The sequence below is a fragment of the Onychomys torridus genome, chromosome 11, assembly GCF_903995425.1.
Source record: "Onychomys torridus chromosome 11, mOncTor1.1, whole genome shotgun sequence".
NCBI lineage: Eukaryota > Metazoa > Chordata > Mammalia > Rodentia > Cricetidae > Onychomys > Onychomys torridus.
In genome coordinates this window covers 13,009,110-13,030,636 of record NC_050453.1, presented here as the reverse complement: position 1 = coordinate 13,030,636, position 21,527 = coordinate 13,009,110, and the positions used below count along the sequence as shown (strand labels likewise).

The 21,527-nt window shown below is 46.4% G+C and overlaps 1 protein-coding gene across 1 annotated transcript in view; it reads left to right on the top strand.

Annotated features, from left to right (window-relative positions):
• The window catches only part of Capn8 (calpain 8), a 75,743-nt gene extending 59,095 nt beyond the window's left edge, over positions 1-16,648 (top strand). The window contains exons 14-21 of the mRNA XM_036202513.1: positions 3,180-3,248; positions 5,554-5,611; positions 7,082-7,146; positions 10,626-10,694; positions 11,100-11,178; positions 11,703-11,819; positions 12,651-12,709; positions 15,261-16,648. Coding sequence (XP_036058406.1) covers positions 3,180-3,248; positions 5,554-5,611; positions 7,082-7,146; positions 10,626-10,694; positions 11,100-11,178; positions 11,703-11,819; positions 12,651-12,709; positions 15,261-15,284 — 540 coding nt within the window. The 3' untranslated portion in view covers positions 15,285-16,648. The remainder of the gene's footprint in view (positions 1-3,179; positions 3,249-5,553; positions 5,612-7,081; positions 7,147-10,625; positions 10,695-11,099; positions 11,179-11,702; positions 11,820-12,650; positions 12,710-15,260) is intronic.
• The last annotated feature ends 4,879 nt before the right edge of the window (positions 16,649-21,527 follow it).

Sequence of the window (21,527 nt, the reverse complement as noted above, 5' to 3'; positions counted from 1 at the left end):
ATGCACACGTAGCCAGAATTATGCCACATACACACTACTCACATGTATTTGTATATGCCACACCCATACACAGCACACCATAACCTCAAGTGTGCACAGCACACACATTCAGTAGTAACATCTTTGTTGAACTCAGGACTACACAGGAATTAGGAAGGCCTTGGCCTTCTGGAACTCCTGTGTCCTCACCTCCAACTTATGGACAGTTAGAAATTCAAAGGGCCTGGCTGCCTTGCCTGGAGTGAGGGAGATTCTTGGAATGAACCAGCCACTCTTGGGGTTCAGATGTGTGCCTTTGAGCAGGACTGCTAAGATGATATCAGCCCAGTGTAGTCACAAGACTCCTTCCTTGCCTTTGTTAGGCTACCACATCATTGTCATTCTACACACATTCTACCAGGGGAACAGACACACAGTGATAAGGGCACAAACTGTTCACTACTCACTGTGTTCACTCATAGACCTGAGGCAGTCTCTAATATGCTCCAGGTGAATGAATGAACACTTTTGGGGTCCTTTGTCGTCATGTAAACACAGCCTCCCATTCCTTGGGTCCCAGCATTCCCACATCCTGTGGTATGGTTTCCCTTTGTTGGCAGACTGTCTGATACAGACAGCATCTGTTCATATGTGCACACTGGATTGTTATGTATGTGTCTGAGACATGGTCTTGCTATATTGCACAGGCTGGCCTTGAGCTCTCTTCCTCTTGACTTTGTCTCACATGGGCTGGGATTCGGGGTACACTGGCTCACTCAGATCTGCCCTTTCAAATGCAATTTCATACCTGTTCTCCCAAGAATAGTAGAATATTATGCTCCATCTAGAATTTATGGGCTTGTCACTAGACTTTAAAGTGCATGACATGAACAGTATAACGACTTTCTCTCCCGAAAAACCACTTGAAATTGTATGTGCGAAACTATCTTTTTTTTTCCTTCTATAGAACCTGTGTGTGGCTTTGTGCATCTTGTGTGTGATGGTAGCATCAGTAGGCTCGTAGTAAAGCCCTGGAGGCTGAGAGAGTAGGATGGAGGGGACAGGAAGTCTTATGGCCTACCAGAATGGGCGTTTTCTTCCTGTCCAGATCTCCAGGTCATGGTTTGCTAACTCATTCAGCAGTCTCTGGTTGTCACACTAGAGGATGGTAGAGTGGAACGTTTGAATCTTGGCTCCATCATGGATTAGCTGGGTGATCTTGGCCCCTGCCACTTCACTGCATGTTTTTCTGTTTTCAGTCTATATTCTTTAGCAATGTATTTAGACTGTTTGTTTTTCTGTTTTTAGTCTATATTCTTTAGCAATGTATTTAGATTATATCCACCCCACTTCTCCTCTTCAGTCCTCTAACTCCATCTTCATTTTTATCCTCATTCTCCTCCTTCACAACCCACTGAACACAATTAGTGCTGCCCATAAGTGGGAGCAGAGCCATTCACTGGTACATGGGCAATCTACCATGGCCCCATGGCTGAAGAAAACTGACTGACCTTCCCTCCATCAGCCTCCATCATTAGCATGAGACCCATTGGGGGTAGGGTCTCGTGTATCTCTCACCTACCCGTTGGCATGTTGACTGGCTCCATCTTGTGCAGGACACAGCTGCTGTGAGTTCATGAATGTATCAGCCTTCTCATGTTTAGAAGACACCTCTTCGGGGCAGTTCTCTCCAGTCTCTGACTCTTACTGTTTTTCTGTGATGTTACTTAGCTCTCTAAACCCCAGTTTCTCCAAATGTGAAAAGTGTATAGTAATGAGACAACCTTACAGCGTGGTCACACTAAGTCACAGGCAGTAAGTAGGGACACCATTCCTACCACTGTAATTTACGATTACAGCATCATTAAGCTATCCTGGGCTTTATGTGCTTACCCTAGGGACGGCTTTGGAAAAATCAACCTGGTTTCTGGAAGCTCTTTAGGCTATCTGGGAAGCTTTGTCCTTTCCATTCTGTCTGGCAATGACAGTCAGAGATGATTCTGAAAGCATTCGGTCAAAGGCATTCATCGAATGGCTTGTAATTTTTAAAGGACTGACACACATTAGCTCTCATTTGATTTTCAAAATGACACTATGAAACAGTCCTAGGTAATTTAATATTTGTTTTAGGAAGTGGATTCTCAGTCTGCAGAGACAGGCTCCAGTCAGCAGCCTGGCTGTATTCCAGCTCTTGGTCTTCTGGCTTCTGGTTCCGTTGTATCTACTAGGTTGTGGTCTGAACTACACTTTAGCCCTTTTCCCCCTTTGGTTCTGCAAGAGCTAGGAAAACACATATAAACAGTCTCATAGTTTTCATATGATTTCTGGAGTTCAGATTCCTATGAGGTTGTTGGCAAAATCCTTAGACATTTTTCAGACCCAGCCTGAGATTTCCTTGTGTCTGTATTTGTTGTGATTCAGGGTTGAAACCCAAAATTCAAGGTCTAGGGGTCTGGAGAGATGGTTCATCAGTTAAGAGTGTATACACTCCCCTTGCAGAGGACCCAAGTGTGGTTCCCGGCACCCATGTAGGGTAACTCCAGCTTCGGGGGAATCTCATGCCTCTGGCCTCTCTGGGCACCTGTGCTCAAATGCACTCCCCCCCCCCCCCGCCCTGCCATAAAATAAGTCTTAAAGGAAGAAATTCAGGGGTTGTAGACTCCGAGAGGATCTCTGGATCATGCGTGGCAGCCTGCTGGACTGCCAATCCTCTGGATGGCTCCCTTCCTTACCACCCGAATTCATTACTTATCTGTAGATTTAATAAGACACTGTGCCCAAGGCAACTTATGTAAGAATTTATCTGGGCTTATGGTTCCAGAGGGATAAGAGTCTGTCACGGCAGGAGGGCATAGCAGCGAACAGCAGCCAGGAGCAGGAAGCTGAGAGCTCACGTCTCCAAATGCAAGCCAAAGCAGAGAGGGCAACCCGCAAGCAGAATGAGGCTTTTAGTCCCAAAGCCTACCTCCAGAGACACACTCCCTCCAGCAAGGCCACACCTCCTAAGCCTCCCTGCCACCAACTAGAAACGAGAGTTCAAATGCCTGAGACTGTGAGGGACATTTTTCATACCACCATATGTCCCACTCAGCCCGAAGTCTGGCCCAGTATGGTCTCATGTAGATGCTAACAGGTTGCTTGGGAGTCTGCATGGTTCACTCCACAGTTTCTGTTTTAACTTTGACTGTCCTCCTCTCCAGCCACGTCCATGTGACACGGATGGAGAAGATGAGCATTTCCGGAGCCTATTTGAGGAGTTTGCAGGCAAGGTGAGCAGAGGAGGGCGGGTGCCCGCCGCTGTGCTGCCCCGCGGTGCTGGGCAGCAGCGGGCTCAGGTCAGGCTTGTCTGCACTCCCTCGGGTCTGTATGCAGAGGGCGAAGCTGCATACTCTGCGTCTCCAGCCTGAGCCTTTCATTTGTCTTGTCGCTTCATCCTGCCTAAAGCCGGCAGGCTTTTCCTGTGTTTTTGGGAGAGAGAGAGAGAGAGAGAGAGAGAGAGAGAGAGAGAGAGAGTAACTATTGTCCAGAGGCCACTATTCTCCCTGCGTTGACTGACTTGAGAAAACAGAAAAGCCTAATATCTGGGTCTGGCCAAAAGCCTTTCGGTTTGTCAGATGGGGCCTCTGACTAGAAAGCCAGGGCAGTGTGACTTTTTAAAATATCTATAATAGCCTTCAGAGGTGGAATTGCCCAGCCTCAGCAGGAGGCTACTCAGTTAACCTGCCCTGGGAATAGAGACACAGGCCGGCTCACTGGAGACCAGCGGTGCTGTGGAATCTAAGCCTGTCTCTGGTGTGTGTATGAATGTGATTATGATCAGGGTATGCACAGCTGTGCACGCTCCCCTCCCCCATTCCTTCTCCCTCTGTCCTGCTGTCCAGGGTCCATTTTGATGCCAGTCATTTAGCAGTCATCAGTTTGAGCTCACCTGAGACTCAGTGTGTCCTCACTGGCCTCATAGAAATTGAGGATCCTTGATAGGCCATAAAGTGCTAAGAAGACCCTGAGAAGGGAAAAGTCGTACTTCCTACCTCACCTTCACCTCCAACCCCACTGAAGTTTCAAGAGACTTTCTGGACTTAAAAATGGTGCAGTGGTCTGTCATCCTAGGTATTTGGGAGTCCTAGGCTGGAAGATTGCATGAGCTGGGGGTTTGAGGACAGCTTGGAAGATATGGTGAAATCTTTTGTTGTGATGTGTTTGGGGGGAGGGGAGACAAGGGAGGAATGGAAAAACACAAGATATACCAGAAACCTTTGTGACAAAGGAAAGCAACCCTGCAAGCAGGCTCTGTGTAGCCATTGACAAGCACTCCCACAGAATACATCACTTCTCTTTACGCTGATGCTCAGGCCAGTATTTTTTTTTTTTTCCAGCAGAGGCTTGTTTTCTCAGCTGCCAAGGGGCCATGTTTTATTTAGCACATCCAAACACCAGAGGCGCGTGGGGGAGGGACCCCCATTGTTTGTAGATCTGTTCCCACGTTTCTCTCTGGTTGAGGGGTGATGGAGAGGGGACACAGGGCACCATTCCCTCCACTGCTGGTAAAATGACAGAGGGTTAAGGTGGTTCAAGGTCACAAGGCCTCATAAAGGTCACAGCCAAGGTCCATTATGGACTCTGAGCTACCCATTTCTTTCATGGTAGGTGAATGAGATTTTCTACTCAGAGGTTTTCCAGAGGGGTCTCTGGTGTTACAATAGAACCAACCACCCTATGCCCCAGGGAGACCATCTGGAGACATTGCTCTGGGCAGTTTTGGTCTCACCTTTCCAATGCTAGGACCTGGCTGGGGGAGTACAGGAGCACCAGAGTGACCAGGCTAAGATCACAGTGTGAAAAATGGGCAGAGTCAAGATTGGAACCCAACTCACAGCCCACTGCTTCTACTGTGCCCCCTGACCCTCACCCTGCGTGAAGCTTATCTTCCATTGGATGTTAAGATGTGCATCTCTCTGGCTCAGTGTTCACACCAAATATACATGGGCTGCTTCATTCCCTGAATCGGGATTCCAGCCTGCAATGTGTTCCTGTATGGAATAGCAGCCCCCACAGGTGGGAAATCTGGCCAAGACTTGGTGTTTGTGAGCCCCAAGCCATTACAGTGCAATGATACATGCTGCTGCATGTGTGTGCAGTGATTAGCAGTTTCTATAGTCATGGCTCTTTAACTGTAGCATGGACGAAGCTTTTTAAAGACTTAATGATGCTGCAGATAGGGCGTGTGGTACATTAGTGCTAGTTCCCACTGTCACTACTTATCACGCTCTGTTCTCTGACTAAGCAAGTCCCATGAAGCACAGCGAGAGGCTGGGCTGGCAGCCCTCTGTGTAGCTGGGCACCAAGCTTGTGCCATTGACATCTCTCCAAATTCCCTATTAACCCTTATGTGCTCTTCCAGGCTGTTGGGCCCCAGAGGAAACGGGATAGTTGAGTTTCTAAAGATATCACATGCTTGGAAAAATCAAAGGGCTGGTAGACCTGGAGTCTGATGGGGGGGGGAGCTCTACATTAATTGGATGCCATGAAATAGCTTGTTGGGTCTGACACAATTCACATTTGGGCTCTTTGTAGGATTCTGAGATCAGTGCTAATCAGCTCAAGAGGGCCCTGAATGGAATGTTTTCTACACGTGAGTTCTCCCCTGGGTCCTGTCAAAAAGTCCATGGGCATCCAAGAGAGGTGCCAGGTGGGGCTGAGAGAGGGGGCAGCCAGAAGTACCCCAGGTAGAGGGGGTGGGGTTCAGGCTGCCTCTGACCTTAGTCAGATCTTGATTCTGTCTGGTGAGGCAGTATCTGGCCTGTAGGAGAGGCTGGGGAGGAGGTGGCATTGGGAGAGGTGAGACTCACTGGTAAGTACTCTGCAGGACCAAGAATCTTGACATCAAATGCAATTATTTGTAAGTCCTGAGAGCAAGGAAGCTGGGCTGTGTTTGATTTATGTGACACTTTCCTACAAAATTAATGTTGCCTGAAGATCCTTTACCATGCTTCTTTGGGGAAGTAGGTGGGAGGGACGATTCTGACTGTTCTTGCCTATACTCAGTTGCTCAAAGTTTCAGACTTCTGCTAGTCTTGGGGGCCACCCAAGTGTCCAACTGTTCCCCAAGGAGGGCATTGCCCCCTATTTCAAGCCTCAGTGCCATTGGGGCCAGCATGGAGCCAGCCACTTTCTGTTTAGGTCCAGGTATGGCCAGGATTAAGTTGTTCAACTGCTTGGGTGATGGGCTCTTATGCTAGCCCGGAGATGGACAGGAGGCTCAGCAGTGTCCTGGGGCTCAGAGTTTCACCCTAGCTTAGTATAGCCCTTCTGCTCTCTGCTCTGCTCTGCTCTTGCGACATTTGAAGGATGCATGCTCTATGGGTTAGAGCAGAGAGAAGGAGGGGGCTACAAGGTCTTTAGCACGAGGTGAAGGTAGAGGGCAGGGAAGTCTGGAGCTCCAGAGAGATGCCTGTGATTTAACAGCTTCATTGAGCCACTGTGTGTTGTGACTGTGGAGCAGGTGGCCAATGTTTAAACGCCAGCTCTGTTCCCTACAGGACAATGACTCTGAGCAAACTGTAGGAGCTCCCTGGGCTTCAGGGTCCCTATTTGTAAAATGAAGACGATGACAACATCTGCCCAGCAGGACTATTCCCAAGAGTAGATCATATAGTGACAGGGAGAGCCAAGGAGGGCCTGCTGTGGGGACGGAGAGTAGGTGGGCTTACACCAACACCCCGGTAACAAAGCGGAATGGCCCTAGTAAGAACTTAGCATGCTTCACTTTTTGTACCACAGTGCTCAACCAGTTCTTGGTTGCAAGTAGCATCATTATCACCATTGTATTTCCATTTGATGGCAGGTGAAACTAACACTGAACAAACATCAATCTGTGGCTAGCAAGGTTGAGGCTCAGAGGATGGAGCGCAATGTCAGTGCTGGCCAACACTGATTCCCAGGGTACCAGGAGGCTGCTGGTATCTGTCCTCAGTCTCCCATGATGCTCTAACCTTTTCCATTGAAACTGTGCTCGCTGATAGTCTCCTACTGTGTAGATCATTTATTTTCCCTGTCTTCAGACAACCCTGACTCCCACCTTCTTTTCTTTTTAAATATTTAGGAACAGACATGAAATTTGATGGATTCAACATCAACACTTGCAGAGAAATGATCAGCCTGCTGGATGTATCCTTTAAATGTCACATCTTTTTTTCTGTTTTAAAGACTCCTCTACCTTCTCTGAGTAAGGAGGGAGAGCAGAGGAGAAACTGAGAAAGGAAACACATTTACTGATCACGTCAGGAATTGTGTTTGAGTTTTAAAGAAAAATGCATTATTTTGTAGATTGTCTTTACCACACTCGAGACTATCTATCTCCCAGTTTTTAATAATAAAACAAGATATTCCATAGTTGAGTTCCAAGTTTAAAATTATGGAACTTAGAGACAGCAAGTGGAGGTGTTTGCCTCCTTCTTCCTCCACACTGGGTTGATCTCAGTGCCCCCACCTGCTGAAATTCATCCAACTCTCTATCCTCACCCCCTCAGCTCTCCCTATCACTATATGATCTTCATTTCAGACTCTCAATATGGCCTTTGGATACCCACTACCAATAGTTTAGTATTATGGTACCAGATAAAACCTATTTGTTCTTTCTGATCTTATCTCCTATTGAAGAACAGTCTTTGCAGTGTTTGCCAGAATCCTATTATACAAGACCTTAAACTGTGGCTTATAAATAATAGACATATCTTACAGTTTGAGGTGCTGGGAAATCTAGGCTCAAGATGTGGCAGCGGAGGGCTTGTCTCCTGGTTCCTGGCTGTAGCTTCACAAGGTGGAAGGGGATTTCTCTGGAATTACCTTTTATAGGAGCACAATTGCATTCATGAAGGGTTCCCCTCTGTGACCCAATTACTTCCCAGAGGCCCCATTTCCTGATACCCTCATGCTGGGATTCAATGTCAACACATGGATTTGGGGGACATAAATAATCTATTATAAATGGGTAGGAGTTTTCATGATGACTAGAGAGAAGGCATTCTACATGTCAGACAGATTCTATAGGAAGGTGCAGGACACTAACGGCTCAGCAGCATTTCCTTAAGCTTTGCCTGGAACACGTCCAGGCAGCCATTTGCCACTTATTGGTGGTGAAGGTGAATCCTTTAGCCTAAGGAGGCTCTCCTCAGTTCTTAGGGCCTCATTCATGATGAGATCTGGTAACTTACTACAGGATCCTGTTACTGCCCCAGAGAGGACAGGTAGAGTGACTTTCCTTTGCACAGGGGAGGGTTTGTGCAGAGTCACAGAAGTGGAATGTGTGCCAATCTCTGCCCAAGTCATCACTGATGGATAGGTGATGCTGTCTAGTGGCCCTGGAGCCCCAAGTGGCCAATAGCTGAGCAGTGCTGAAGCCCTTCTGCCCTTGTGTCCTTCCACTGGGGAGTGTGGTTAAGAGTTCAACCTGTGGTCACAGAAATCTGTTTGGTTCACTTTGCTGTGGTTAGGTCCTTGGTTTCAGAACCATTCTCATCAAAATTTTCTGTTGATTCCAATTCAGATTCAGATGTTGTTGTAGTTACCTGCCCATGTTCTTTTATGGCTGCAGAGGATGCTGACTTGGTGATTCTGTCTTCTTCTGGAATCTTTGCTCCAGTATGGGGTAGCACTTGAATCTGCATGTGCAGTGAAAATGGCCGTGCAGATTTAGAAAGATGACCAGTCTGTTAAGGTGTAGTTCATATGTAAGAATATGTAAGTTCGTATGTAAGAAGTTGGGCTGGGCACTTCCTTCTGTGGCTTTTATTAGATTTGGAGTTGTGTAGCCATCACCTGGTTTAGAATACCTTTGCCCACCCCCCAAATCCTGCACTCATATTAATAGTCACTCTTTATTCCCTATTCTCCATGTCAGCTACTACTATATGGTGCTTCCATACATGATGTTTCAAGTACTAGAACACACATCAGTATCCCCTCACCCATAGAAACTTGAAAAGGCCAGCCCTTAGATTTCAGTCCTGGAGACCCTCATTAGGTCTCATTAGGTCGGTCATCTGGATTTGGGGACAAGCAAAGGTTCAAATTCTATCTTCCTTACTTATCAGGTATATACATTTGGAGAAGTTACTAAATGCTTGCACTGTAAGGGTCTTTCCCTAGAGAAGAATGGAATAAGAATGTCTAGTTTGGGGTTGGGGATTTAGCTCAGTGGTAGAGCACTTGCCTAGCAAGCACAAAGCCCTGCATTCAATCCTCAACTCAAAAAAAATGTCTAGTTTGTACAGCCATTGTGGGGGTGATATGAGATGCAAGCATGGGAAGTGCCATGAGTCAGGGTGCTATTTCCCTGAGCTCAGTACCCTGCCAAGAACGGCTGTTTGTGTTACAGTGAGGGTGTGAGCTGTGGTCCAGCCACCATTCAGTTCTCTGTGTAGACTGGTTGTTTGTGTTACAGGGAGGGTGTGAAGGATGTGGTCCAGCCAACATTCAGTTCTCTGTGTAGACTGGTTGTTTGTGTTACAGTGAAGGTGTGAAGGATACGGCCCAGCCAACACTCAACACTAATCAGAGATACAGCCTGAGACTGGATGCTCTGAAAGGATGAGAATGTTAGTCAGCCTTCCATGATTTTAATAAAATATCTTACACAATGAACTTGTAATAGGAAAGGTTTATTTGAGTTCACAATTTTGGCTGTTTTGGCCTATGATGAGGCAGCACTCAATGGTGGAAATGAAATGGACCATTTATCTCATGGAATCCAGGAAGTAAAAGAGAGATAGAGAGAAGAAGAGGCAGGGTTCAACATCTCCTGCAGGGGCATGCCTCTGATGACCTGTGGTGTTCCACTAGACCTATCTCTTCAAAGTTCCACCACCTCCCAAGAGTGCCATGCTGGGCATTGATCCTTTATCAGGTGGACCTTTAGTGGTCACTCTAGATCCAGACTGGAGCAGAGAGAGAGCTTTACACTCTTGGGTGCAGACTAGACTTCTATTTGGCTGTCTGACATACATGGGGAGGATTGATGGTTGGTTCTGTAATATAGTGGTGTTTATTGATTTATTGTGATTGTGAGAAAAGAGACTGAAATTTATGAGTGTAAAGACAATTTAAAACCAAGCTCCCATGTCTAGTTCAGCACTCAGTAAGTACTCTTGGAAGGAAGATAAGTCGGGTGTGGAAAAGTCTACATGACCTACCCGCACATACATATCTCTTTTGGTTTTGTTATGGCCTTTGAGAAGGTCCTGTGGTTGCAACACCTGGTATTTTTTGTGGGGGGGCATTCTGACAATACTAACATTATTTGAATGAGAAGTTGTACCATCACAGAAATTTAGTCTGGAAGTGAGTATATAAGTCACATAGCTCCACCTGCTGACATCTGGGATAATGAGGGTATGATGACAGGTTGTGTTGATGTTAGGTTTCAGGCTGCTGGTTTGCTCTTCATTCCCACCTTTGTGCCTGGCCTCTGGAGTGAGTATTTAACTTTCTAATCTTATTTTGAGTTTACTTCCCACCATCACCCCATTGTGTGGCTTGCTTCAGACATGAAGGTCTGCTAAGGTTTCAAGGCACTCATGTGAGCTCCTAAGAGAAAGAAACTCACTGATGATTCAGGGTTTGTTTGTGTTGGCCTTTAACAAGCTTAGACAGACGGTACTGGAAGCCTGGGACCTGAGGAGTTCAGGACACTCTGGCTGAAGATTCGCAAGTATCTGGTAACTAATTCTTTTCTCTCTCTTGGGAGAGAAGAGCATCTCTCTGGGCCCCAGCCCCTTTCCTCCCTTCTGACCCTCTATAATACTCATCCCTGGTCTGGTCTAGACCCTGGTATATCCAGACTCTGGTCAAAACCATCCAAACCTGGACACATTGTTTATAAGGGAGCCCGAAGGCAATGGCAGTGAGAGACACTGATGTCAGCCCCTCTGATGAAAGTCCCTTTCAGAGGACAAAGCACTATAATGACCTCTAGCCCTATTTCTATTTGTTCTGGAACTTCTTTGAAGATGTCAATACAGTCTTAGAGTGCATCCTTGGCCTCCTGAGAGAGGTGTAGAGTGGTAGGAAATTGTTGTCCAGGGCTATGCTATTCTCAATGTGTAATTTCTCTCTGGCTTCAGGAGATCTACCAGGAAATGGACCACAGCCATGTAGGCACCATTGATGCCCATGAGATGAGGACAGCCCTCAAGAAAGCAGGTGAGGGCCCGTCTTGTAGAAGAGGTCTTAGGCCCAAAATGTGCCCACTGTAGATATTTTTTTCTTATGATAGTGGCTCAGGGTCATTCCTGAGAGTGTTCTTATGTTGGATGCCAGTGTGTCAACAAAGCCTTGCTGAGGATCCATCCTATCCAGGAAGGAGAGGATACTGCAGTGTTCTGTACTCTGCCTGTCACTGAGGCAGCAACGGTGGTTACAAGGTGTGGGGCTCTGCAGGGGCCCACCAACACTTTCTTACTTGTACTTACTGTGGTTGTGTAGCTGTGACTGCCCTAGGGCTGAGCTGGTGTTGGGCCAGAGAAGGAGCTGGTGAGACATCCCTAAGAGTGGAGAGACTTGTTGGCAGAGAATCTCCTGGGTCTCCTTGGAATAGGCTGAGTAGTCCTGATTTATGGATTTACACAGAATCCTGGAGGGTCCCTGTGATGCCAGCACCTTGCAGTTTATCAGGAAAATGCTAAGACCTTTGCACCACCCGTGACACAGTCTCTCTCTGCCATCAGGTTTCACTCTCAACAACCAGGTGCAGCAGACTATTGCCATGAGGTATGCGAGCAGCAAGCTTGGCATTGACTTTGACGGCTTTGTGGCTTGTATGATCCGCCTGGAGACTCTGTTCAGTAAGCCTCAGTTTTCTTTAGCCTCGATTCTTTTCTTCAGAGACACAGAGCATTGGAGGGGCCAGGCCAGGAGGTGAGGCCTGACAGTGCCTTTGGAGACAGGGGACGAAAGAAGTAGAGATGAGATTTTTATAACTGTGATACTCAGGAGGAAAGGGAGATAGATACTTTAGGGGCTACAGATGTCTGGGTTGGTCACATGTAAGGGCCAGGGTTGCTTTTCCTTGGAGACCTGGAGACCACTATTCTGATTACCAAGCTATATGAAGTCACTAGGTCAAGGCATTGAGTCTCTTAAGGGTCCTGTGTTAGGAGCTTTTGGTGTTTATTCATCTGTATGCCACTATGAGGGTCATTTGAAAGACTGTGCCACCTTCCAGGAAGAGGGTGGGCTCCCTCTAGAAGGCAGCAGCTGTATTTCTTCCTTGGACCTTGGGGTGCTGTTATCTTATAATCAGTATGATATCTTTTAAAGGGAGGGGACCTTCCTTTCAGTGCAAGGTGGGAAGCCTTAGGGGCAAAATCAGTTGGCCAGAGATAAAGCCAAGGGACTGGACTATCCACAACCCACTCACCAAAGAACTACCAGTTTCTTGGCTGAGCTTCTGAAGGTGAAGACCCAGAGGAAACATCTCTGCTGACAACCTGGTTTATCCATCCAGTCTGGGAGACACCTGCTGTCATGAGAGCTCATCCTTACTGCTGGTCCCTGGGGTTAGATGAGATCTGGAGGGCATGGGTAGAGGGTGTAGGCTGGCCAGAGATGGCTCTCTAAGGTTCCAAAACCCAGAAACAGACCTGACTGACTTTCTTCCTTCTCTGGTGTTTCAGAACTGTTCAGGCTTTTGGACAAGGACCAGAATGGGATTGTCCAGCTCTCCCTGGCTGAGGTAAATGAGCTGAGGTTTAAGGAAGTCCTGGTAGACAGAACGCTGAAATCCCTAGACAGCATAGAGGCTAAGCTGTGTTTATTCCTACGAACCAGCCTATTGCCATGGAAACCCCCGCATGTCTGTGGTGGGCGTGAGGAGAAGGGATGGGACAGACTCTTAAGGAGTGTGTTAAGCATTCTAATCAATTAATATAATTTAATCAAGTGCCTCCCTCTTGACTCTTTCATCCCTTTCTTTATCTTAAGGATAAAGTAATAGCTAGCTGTATCTAAAATCATTTCAAAGAGGCAAACTCTTGTTAATGTGGATGCACTTGTACATGCATGTGTGTCTGGTTGTGAGGAATAGACATAATTTAAGATGCCCGAATTCTGAGACTTCTGAGTTGACATATAGGATGGCACTGGAAACCCAAATTGAATCTCCAACAAGGCAGAATAAAGGTACAGAATAAACAAGCATTCCTGCTGTGCGCAAGTCACACCATGCTTTATGAAGGAAGCACCAGTCACTGCCTATAAGGGGCCTGCTTGGGATAATGGAGGCTGTCACTTTCTGCTAGGGAGGGCTGAGGGGAACAGGAAGTGTGGATGTGCCCCAACAGTCCAAGTTATGAGGCAGCATTGGCCTCTGACCTGCTTCTGGGGTGGTGGTGCCATGGTGGAGGACTGGGTTATCACCCTCCTGCCATGGTGGAGGACTGGGTTATCACCCTCCTGCCATGGTGGAGGACTGGGTTATTACCATCCATGCTATGGCAGAGGACTGGGTTCTTACCATCCATGCCATGGTAGAGGACTGGGTTATCACCCTCCTGCCATGGTGGAGGACTGGGTTATCATCATCCTGCCATGGTGGAGGACTGGGTTATTACCATCCATGCCATGGTAGAGAACTGGGTTATTACCATCCATGCCATGGTAGAGAACTGGGTTATTACCATCCATGCCATGGTAGAGGACTGGGTTATCACCCTCCTGCCATGGTGGAGGACTGGGTTATCATCCTCCTGCAGTGGTGGAGGACTGGGTTATTACCATCCATGCCATGGTAGAGGACTGGGTTATCACCCTCCTGCCATGGTGGAGGACTGGGTTATTACCATCCATGCCATGGTAGAGGACTGGGTTCTTACCATCCATGCCATGGTAGAGGACTGGGTTCTTACCATCCATGCCATGGTAGAGGACTGGGTTCTTACCATCCATGCCATGGTAGAGGACTGGGTTATCACCCTCCTGCCATGGTGGAGGACTGGGTTATCATCCTCCTGCAATGGTGGAGGACTGGGTTATTACCATCCATGCCATGGTAGAGGACTGGGTTCTTACCATCCATGCCATGGTAGAGGACTGGGTTCTTACCATCCATGCCATGATAGAGGACTGGGTTATCACCCTCCTGCAATGGTGGAGGACTGGGTTATCGCCCTCCTGCCATGGTGGAGGACTGGGTTATCAACCTCCTGCGATGGTAGAGGCCAGGGTTGTCACCCTCCTGCAATGGTGGAGGACTGGGTTATCATCCCCCTGCCATGGTGGAGGACTGGGTTATCACCCTCCTGCGATGGTAGAGGCCAGGGTTGTCACCCTCCTTCGATGGTAGAGGACTGGGTTATCACCCTCCTGCCATGTTGTCTGAGTCCAACTGCTTTTCATTGTTCTTGTGAATAAAAATGGCATTGAATACTTCCTAAGATCGGGAAAAGCTTTGTTTGTAACATATCTGTGGGTTCCTGTAGACACTTGGAGACTAGTGTCTGTAGAATGAAGTGTTCATGTAGAAGTATACAGATACATATAAGAACACACACACACACAAAATACAGATATAAATGCAGGAATATACATATATAAGAATGCATATAAATATATTTGAAATAGACATAAATGTAGAAATATATACATATATGTAAAACATAGAGACATAATACAGGAATACATATATAAGGATGAATGGATGTCTGTAAAACTATATATGTAAAAAATTATATGAATATAATTGTCCTTTATGAGCTTTTGTTTCCAGAACCCTCCTAAGATACCTGGATAAATCAGATCTTTGCATAAAACGGCAGTGTTTGTATAGGACCTACATCCATCCTCTTGCACACTCTAAATCCTCTCTAGACTATAATTGATGCCTAATAGAATGCTGATGCTGGTTACAGAGCGGTTTTCACCACATTGGTTAGGGAGTCAATGACAAGGAAAGAAATCTGTGTTCCTATTCAACACAGATGCAATTCTTTCTTTGTAGAGTTTTAATTTGCCCTTGGTTGAATTATGAACTTGCAGATAGACAAGACCCATTGTACTCATTGACACATCTACTTTTAGAAGCCCCCTTTGGGTATAGAGTTTTTTCCCTAAGTCATGTTTTCTGTAGTGCTCTGAGTTGTTAAGACACTAGCTTCCTGTAAGTGAGCATGGCACTGGCTGCAGGGTGGAGCTGTGACAAGTGGTACCACACAGGGCAGGAGTACATCTGTGGCCACAGCCCACTGCTCCCTAGAGGCTGCTCACTGACTTTGTCTCTTCTTTTGCAGTGGCTGTGCTGTGTGCTGGTCTGACCTGCTGTTTCAGACATCAACAACTTCCCTGCCTTCCGCTCGTCTCTTTGCAATCTTAAGAATGCGTCTACTCAAGTGACATTTTCTGATTGTTGTATTGTTCTAGCTAATCACTGTTCCTGAGACACTGGTCTGTCCCAACAGAGCAGGCTGGGGAGTCCCAGATCTCTCAGCACCACAGAGCTATGAGCTATTTGAACTGATCCCAGGGCCCAATGGAAGGAAATCAATCAATTAAAGTTGTGGGCCAGAATGGTTTCTACCTTCCTCTGGAGATACACAATGGTGAGGGGCAACCTGGGCTTTTCATGCGATGGGGAAAGATATGAGTCTAAGCTACCAGAAGGCTGAAAAGATGGACATTTTCTTGGAGGGGAGACCTGCCGGGAGCAGGTCTGCTTCTGAGGGTCCTTGGGGGGGGGGGCAGGAGTTTCAGCTCTGCCAAGAAAGGGCACAGGCCTCTCTAGAGAAAGTATGTCACTGGGGGTGGTCTGGAAGAGCTTAAACCGTGCTTGTGGTTCAGGATGCGGGCCCTCGGCTTCCTGCTCTTGCCACCATAACTTCGCTCCATCATCGGAGACTCTCGACCTCTGGAACCATAAACCTAGATAAGCCCTTTCTTCTCTAAGGTGCCCTGGGCATGGCGATTTGTCACAACAGCAGCAAGGTAACTAATACACCTGTCTACACGCTGAGACGCTGTGACTGTGGTCTCAATATTCAGTCCAATTTCAAAAGTCCCCATAGTCACAACAGCCCCAATACTGTTAAAAAAAATTTAACATTTCTTCTGAGACTTGAGGCAAACTCTTAACTGTGAGCCTCTACAAAAATTAACAGGTTATAAACTTTCAATATATGGTGGCACAGAGGGAGGCATGAGAGGCCAGTAAGGAGAGATTAGACCAAGGCAAGACCAAAGCCAAACAAGGAAAACACTAAATCATAGAGCTTGTCTGGCATATGGGACTTACAATGACATCATTTGAGCTTCAAGTGGCTGGGAAGCCCTCCCCAGCTGTCTGCAGTGCACATGGGCTCCTTTTGTACTGCCTACAGGTTTTATCGGCATATGTCACCTGCTCTTGGTGTTTCCAGTGTCCTGGAGTCTCCACTGAAACTTGTTCCTCACCTTTACAGCCTACTCAGGGGGTCTGTGTAGGGAACCCAAGTCTGCTACATATTTCCTGGCCTTGGACTTTTCTCTGGAATCTCATAGCAAAGCTCTATGACGTTTGCACTCTTTGCACTCAGCTCCACATGACGACACTCACTTTTTGTTACCAACCCAGGATATAGCCAAGATTCCAAAGATGATGGGGGCAGTGGATTCTGCGTACCTTAAAGCCTGGGGAAATACTTCCTGAGTGACCATTTTGGTGTTTTTTTTGTTGTTGTTGTTTTGGTTTGGTTTTGTTTTTTTTTTTTTAATAGACACTCTCATTTCAAATGAAAGTCTTTCAAATGAGTGTTTCTACCCTGTAGTCTTCAACAGGTGGGGTCTTTGACTAGAGGTTTGCTCTTGTACCCGGACAAAGGGCTCAATTTGTCTTTAACAAATGCCGTGGATTTGCTTGAGGCATTCACTAGGTTCACTACTTGAACTATGTCAGACTCCTTTGCCGAATGTTTAACAAATCCTTCTGCTCTATTGTGGCAGCTTGAAAGAAAATGGCCCCCAAAGGGAGTGGCACTATTAGGAGGTGTGGCCTTGTTGGGGGAACTATGACACTGTGGGGGCGGGCGCTGAGGTCTCAAACTTCTCTCAGTGTGACAGTTGACTTGTTGTTGCCTCTGGGTCAAGATGTAGCACTCTCAGCTCCAACACCTCATCTGCCTGCGCATACCATGCTCTCTGCCTTGGCAATATTAGTCTGAACTTCTGAAACTGTAAGGGAGCCACCCCCACCCCATTAAATATTTCTTTATAAAAGTTGCCATGGTCATGGTGCCTCTTCACAGCAACAAAACACCCTAACTAAGACATCTACTCTTTATTCTCAGTGGTTCTCATTGTGAATCTGGTTAAAAACAGTCAGTGATAACCATGCCACAGCCTGTGTGCTGTGCTGGCTTGGAATTTCCTTGACAAGATAAATTAATCCGTGACTTTTGAATTCAACTTCAATTAAAGACATGGGTGAAATCGATCTAGAGTCTCTGTAAGGGTGTAACACGAATGACCTTGAATCCTGTTCCCAATGTGGTCTTCCTATCTATCTGAGCACATCCCCTTACTGCCGAATTTCTGTTGGCATTCTGATCTTCTGTACTTCCACCAGAACCTACCATTTAGCAGAACTTACACCACACTAGCCATTCTCTAGCCTGCATTTCTAAATGCTTTCAAATTTCTCCGCAAAGCAGTTCCAAAAGCCAGAGAACCCCATGGTCAGGCTTATTGCAGCAGTGGCCTCATGGTGGCTTTTCTCATAACCATGACAAGATCCCTGACATCAACTTCAAGAGAAAAGGTTTCTTTGGGGGTCACAATCCCAGAAGCTTCAATCCATCCTGGTGGGGAAGACACGGCAGAGTTCACAGTGATGGGAACACATGGCCTGGGCACTTCATATTAGCATCGGACAAGAAGCAGAACAAACAGGCTGGATCAGGAGCATATAACCTTCAAAGGCACACTGTAGCATGAATCGCAAAAGTTCTTATTAATAATATCAAACACAGAGCCAGATATTGGCTGGAAATATCTGAGAAATAAAGCTGGAAGATCAGAGAAGCGGAACAAGCCATAGCCACCTTACCTGGACAACTTCTCAGCTGATCCTGTTTCCTCAGACTGGAGGAAGCCTCTGTGTCCTTATCCAAATGACACTCAGCTGAACTGCTGCTAAAAGCCCAAAAGCTTAACCAGGACCAAATCTTCTAGTTTCTGGTCTTGTATAGCTTTCTGCTTTCTGCCATCACTCCCTGGGATTAAAGGCGTATGTCACCATGCCTGGCTATTTCCAGTGTGGCCTTGAACTCACAGAGATCCAGACAGATCTCTGCCTTCAGAAGGCTAGGATTAAAGGCGTGTGTGTCCTATTGTTTCTAGCCTCTGTATATAGTGGCTGTTCTGTTCTCTGACCCCAGATAAGTTTATTAGGATACACAATATTTTGGGGAACACAATATCACCACAGCATGCCCAAAGTATCTCTCGCTCCTAGCCAGTGCCCACATCCTAAAGGTTCCACAGCTCTCAATACAGTGCCACAAACTTGATGGTTCAGGCCTGAAATCCCAACCACTCCGACGAAGCAGGCAAACTCCAGGCCTAAGTGGGAGGCACAGTGAGTTCAAGGACAGCCTGGACAATGTAGTGAGACTATCTCATAAAGTAAGAAGACCCCTGAGACGATAACTCAGTGGCTGGAGGTGGTGGGGTTTGCCTAGCATGTGGGGAAGCCCTGGATTCAACCTTTGGCACTGAAAGAAAGGGTGAGGGGCAAAGCATGGGATAGGTGACTGAATGTTCAAACATGAGCCTGTGGAAGATTGCTCTATTTTGCTCTCTGCTACTGTGACAAACACCATGACCAAAAGCAACTTGGGGAAGAGAAGGTTTATTTCAGCTTGAATGTTGCAGTCTATTGCAAGGATAAGTGAAGGTACCACTCCTGTGCAGGTGGTCCTGGGATCTACAAGAAAACTGGCTGAGCAAGCCATGGAAGGCAAGTCAGTAAGCAGTGTTTCTCCATGGCTTTTGCTTCAGTTCCTGCCTCCGGGTTCCTTCCCTGAACTTCCCTTCGGGATAAACTGTGAGCTGAAGTAAATCTATCCCTTCTTAAGTTGCTTTTGGGAATGATTATCACAGCAATAGAGAGCAAAATAGAACGTAAACTAGTAGAGAGTGGACTGCTGTGGTGAGACCTGACCATGTTGCTTTGGGGGAGGATTATGGAAGTGTTTGGAACTCGGGCTAGAAATGCCATTAGTGCTCAGAGCTTAATGGGATGTTCTGTGGGACCTTGGAAGGGAATATGGAGAGAAATGCAGACGATAGAGACTTGGCTTGTGAAGTTTCAGAGAGAAGCAAAGATTCTATCAGGGTTGTTCATATACTGTTTTAATTAAGAACCTGTGGATGCTGGAAAGCTGGGACAGAAGAATCAGCTATGGTTAATAAGAGACCAGCAACACTGACATGAAAGCTTTGCTACATGGGGACAACCAACGCTAGTTAGCTGAAGCTGAAAAATCAGTTGTGGTTGTGCTTTGATTATAACTGTGCCCTGGTTCTCCCTTCTTGGAATAAGAAAGTATGTAACTTAGTTTTGATTGTGAAGGGGCCCACAATTAAAAGATGTTGGATACTTTAAAGAGAATTTTAAAGTACTTGAACTTTTAAAAGACCATGGGACTTTTAAAGTTGGATTGTATTTTATAGTGTGTATTTACTAGAAGTATTGGGGATAAACAAGTAAGAAAAGGTTATAGTTTAGTAGTGATATGTTTGTGTCAGTTGAATAGGGTTCCGTTGTCCTGGTTGGTGTCAATTGCACATGAACTAGAGTTACTTGGGAAGAGAGAACCTCAACTGAGTTATTGACTCCATCAGACTGGCTTGTGGACATGTCTGTAGGCATTTTCTTCATTAATGTTTGACATGGTAGGGTCTAGTTCATTGTGGGCAGTGCCACCCTGGGCAGGTGGTCCCAGGTTGTCTAAGAAAGCAAGCTGAGTGAGTCTTGGAGAGCAAGCCAGTCAGTAGTGTTCCCCCACAGCTTTTCCTCAGTTTCTGCTTTGAGTTCCTAGTCTGACCTCCTTTATGATGGACTGTAAGCTGTAAAGTGAAATAAATGTTTCAGGGCTGGAGAGATGGCTCAGAGGTTGAGAGTACTGACTGATCTTCCAGAGGTCCTGAGTTCAATTCTCAGCGACCAATGGTGGCTCACAACCATCTGTAATGAGATCTGGTGTCCTTTTCTGGCCTGCAGGGATACATGCGGGCAGAACACTGTATATGTAATAAATAAATAAAAATCTTAAAAAAACAAACAAACAAACAAAAAAACCAAAAAACCGTTTCCCCCTTGAGCTGCTTTTTATCCTGGTGTTTACTGCAGTCATAGAAAGCAAACCAAGACAACAATGCTGACTATTGTTTGGTGGTTCCTGAATGCCTGTGTCCAGAAGCCCTGGCAACAGTTCATTGCAGCGTCTTCTTATGTCCTCCTTGTATTCAAGTCCCCAGCCCAGAGCTGTGGCTTGCTGTCATTGCCCAGCACTGTGACAGACTGCCACGCCATATTTCTCTAGCCTGGAAATAGATCAAAATCCTGAGTTCAATGTATGGCATCTACTGAGTGTGTGGAGTGTTTAGAGACTGTGGTGCAGTTTTATGTGGCTGCATTATAATCAACTTGCAAATATTTTGTTTTAAGCCTTCAGGCTTCACTTACTTTAGGGAATGAATTGATAATAAAATTGTCTCATTACAAAAGTAGCATTTGCTTTGATGTCTTACATTCCATCACAAAGCGGGCCGAGGATCCCAATGCTGTAACTCCTGAGAGTTTCCTTCAGGTCTCCTTTCTCTGCTTTTCTCCCAGATGAAGGCATTGGAAACATTGCTTTTAGGCATGGCTGCTCCCTTGCTCCTCGCTTTAGTTGGCTTTCTGTCACTATAGTGAAATACTGAGACAATATATTTATAAAGGGAAAAAGTTTATTTTTCTTTGTCATTCTGGAGGTTCTTATCCAAGATTGGGCAATCTCGTATCTTTAGGTCCCCCGGGACAGCAGCACATTGTGGGGACAGCAGCACGTTGTGGGGACAGCAGCACGTTGTGGCAAGAGCAAGGAGTGGAGTAAACAAGTTCCACCATGTGCCAGGAAGCAGAGAGTGAGCTCCAACCCCGCTTTGAAGACACAACCTTAAGGATCTCTCATAATACTTTACTTCCTGTAGATTTTACCATCTCTCAATAGCACTGCCTTGGGAACTAAGTCTCAAAATGTAGGGCTTTGAGGAATATATCCATACCCACACAAAAGCTTCCCTTTGATGTGGCTGAATCTCAGGAGATGTAGTGCCTCTACAGCATCCAGCAGTCCCCCATTGGAGCCCATGTCATACTTTATTGAACTAGCATGTTGACCTGCTGGCCTGCCACATTTCCACTGGACAGTCTGTGGATGCAGAAATGGTGGTTTCCTGGTTCCCCACCCCTACCCCACCCCCGAGCCTACTGCAGTGCCTGGTATAAAGCAGGCAATCCATGAGATGATATCCTTACC